At 45.8% G+C, this 2373-nt stretch overlaps 1 protein-coding gene across 1 annotated transcript in view; it reads left to right on the top strand.

Annotated features, from left to right (window-relative positions):
• The window catches only part of EPAS1 (endothelial PAS domain protein 1), a 31883-nt gene that overhangs the window by 22378 nt on the left and 7132 nt on the right, over positions 1–2373 (top strand). The window contains exon 7 of the mRNA XM_010140070.1: positions 1978–2125. Within this exon, the coding sequence (XP_010138372.1) occupies positions 1978–2125 (148 nt within the window). The remainder of the gene's footprint in view (positions 1–1977; positions 2126–2373) is intronic.

Below are 2373 nucleotides of genomic sequence, written 5' to 3'. Positions count from 1 at the left end.
GTGCCCGGCGGCCCCTGCCCCTGGCAGCACCCAGCACACCTCGACACAGTCCTCAAGTGTCTCCGCAATTAAAAACCAAATTTGGTGTTCAATTAAATTCATCCCTCTCCTTCTCCACCCAGAGATAAGGAATAAACTGGAGTCTACGTCACTGAGGTGTTACTAGTTCTGTAAAGATATAGGTAAAATATATTTAAAAAAAAAAAGGAGTTCACCCAGTGACCTGCTTCAGTGCAGCACTGCTAACAAAGTCAGCAGCTATGAGCGTATTAGTAATTTATGAGACTACCCTGGGGAGGGATCCTGCTGTCCTTTATTATATCAGAACACGACATGCTTTGACTAATAATAATAAAAAAGATTAAAGCAGTAAAAAGCTTCTTTGTAAAGTACCAGGCGCCTCCACTGTGACTCTTATTGATGAGCTGGTGATTAGGAAGCAGGGTAATTATGTTTCACAAGCAGAGCAGAACCGTCCAGTGGCTAAAACACTTTGAAAGGAAAGCCTTTTGATTCTGTTCACCAGAAGTATTTAATCAATAAAAGTAATGTTCTACTTTGTCTAAATAAATTAAATGAAGGGTGATTAAATACTCCTAGGAAGAAAACAAGCTTCAGGGACAGAAGGATAAACACAGCAACAAGTATCTGCAGAACAGTTTTTGCATTTCCCAGGCCTGGATGGGTACGTTTGTACGGTGCAGATGTAGGAGAGACTGGCAGTTAATAAACAGCTTCTGGTAACTTCCACCAGGAATTTTTCTGTACAACGGCTGCAGAACCAAGTTTCCAGCCTCACTGCATTGAACTGCATCTTTTTTCGGGCATTAGTTTGGTGGCACGCTGTCCTCAGGTGTAAAAGCTGTTCAAAAGGGAAGGCTGCCAGCGTGGTCAGAGGTTTCCCTGAGCCGCTTCCCGCTCCTCTGCTCAGTGCAACTCTGTCTGCTTACACATACTTACCTACCAGCAGGAGTACTGCTCGATACTCCCTCCCAGTTTTATTGCCACTGATCAATAATTCTCAACTGACAACAGTGACAATATTCAGGACATCACAAAAATTCACATCTCCAAAAGTCCAGCGCTCGACACCGAGAACTCATTCTCTTCAAATATTACAAAATAGGGAGGGGGGGAGGATTCCACCCTTAAACATCTCGCTGAAGCTTTAAACCTGAAACATCGGCCAGTTCAAACCAACATTTCAGCTTAAATAAACATGATTTGATTTGTCACATGGGCCTTGGCTCCTCCTAGGTGGCTGAACTCCAGCTGTGGCAGGGGACACCGCTGTTCAGGCAGACAGAGGAGGACAGCAGCTCACCTTTAGTTTTCCTCCCAGGCAGAAGAGTCCCAGTTACCGTCTGTGAGTTGGGTACTTTTTTTAACGAGTGGCGTTACCTCTTCAGCCCCGTGCTGTGCTAGTGACACCTTCACTTGGTTTGTGGTGTCGACTGCTCCTGCTCCTGACTCCGAGGTATAAAAAGACATAGGTACAGATTTAAACCACGAGACTGTTAGATTTTTGTGTGAGTGTAGCTTTTAAATTGTCTGGCTCCACGACCTAGATAAGGAAGCTATTAAATAGTCTCCTAAATAAATTCACTTTTCTGCAGCTCAACTCGGGAGCCCAAACTGAGGCACTTCTAGAACAGGGACTCTCAAGAAAAAGGCAGGCAGCAGGCACTGTTCTGAGGGCAGGGATGTGATATAACATTTTTAAAATCCCACACTCTGAATTCTCAGACCATCTCAAGAACTCAAATTTCCAGTCTTGAGTGGAACCCTGCAACGAGCAGCCCTTTTCTGTTTAAAACGGCTGAATTCTCCCCAGGTTAAAGCATCCTTGCTCGCAGCCATCTTTGTGCAGTTTGAGCATAATGGAAACGCAGAAGCGGGTTTATTTCAACCAAGTGTTGCGTCTCGTGCGCTGCCATCCTGCTGCATCACTTCTCTCTCTCTGCCCCCTCTCCTCAGTGTGTACAAAGGGTCAAGTCGTGACGGGGCAGTACCGTATGCTCGCCAAGCACGGGGGATACGTGTGGCTGGAGACTCAAGGGACGGTGATTTACAACACCCGCAACCTACAGCCTCAGTGTATTGTCTGTGTCAACTATGTGCTGAGGTAAGTGGTACGGGACAGAAAAACCACCTCTGGATTCATGTGCTGGAAGAAATGCCTTAATCAGAGGAACTCCTGAAGCGTCTATTTATTCAGTGGTGTTATTCTGAAATCAGTTCAGTCATGTTTGTTCAGTCATGTTTACTGACGATGTTAGACATCGATGAAAAATGTGGCGTGCCCGTTCCCCTGCGGGCTGTTGAAATACACCACAGCCTTTCCCTTCAGCGCAGCCTGCGCTGAAGACTGCG

Source organism: Buceros rhinoceros, unplaced genomic scaffold (assembly GCF_000710305.1).
Source record: "Buceros rhinoceros silvestris isolate BGI_N320 unplaced genomic scaffold, ASM71030v1 scaffold2237, whole genome shotgun sequence".
In the NCBI taxonomy this organism is placed as follows: domain Eukaryota; kingdom Metazoa; phylum Chordata; class Aves; order Bucerotiformes; family Bucerotidae; genus Buceros; species Buceros rhinoceros.
Note: the sequence above shows the minus strand (reverse complement) of the source record. Positions and strands in the feature narration are given on the sequence as shown.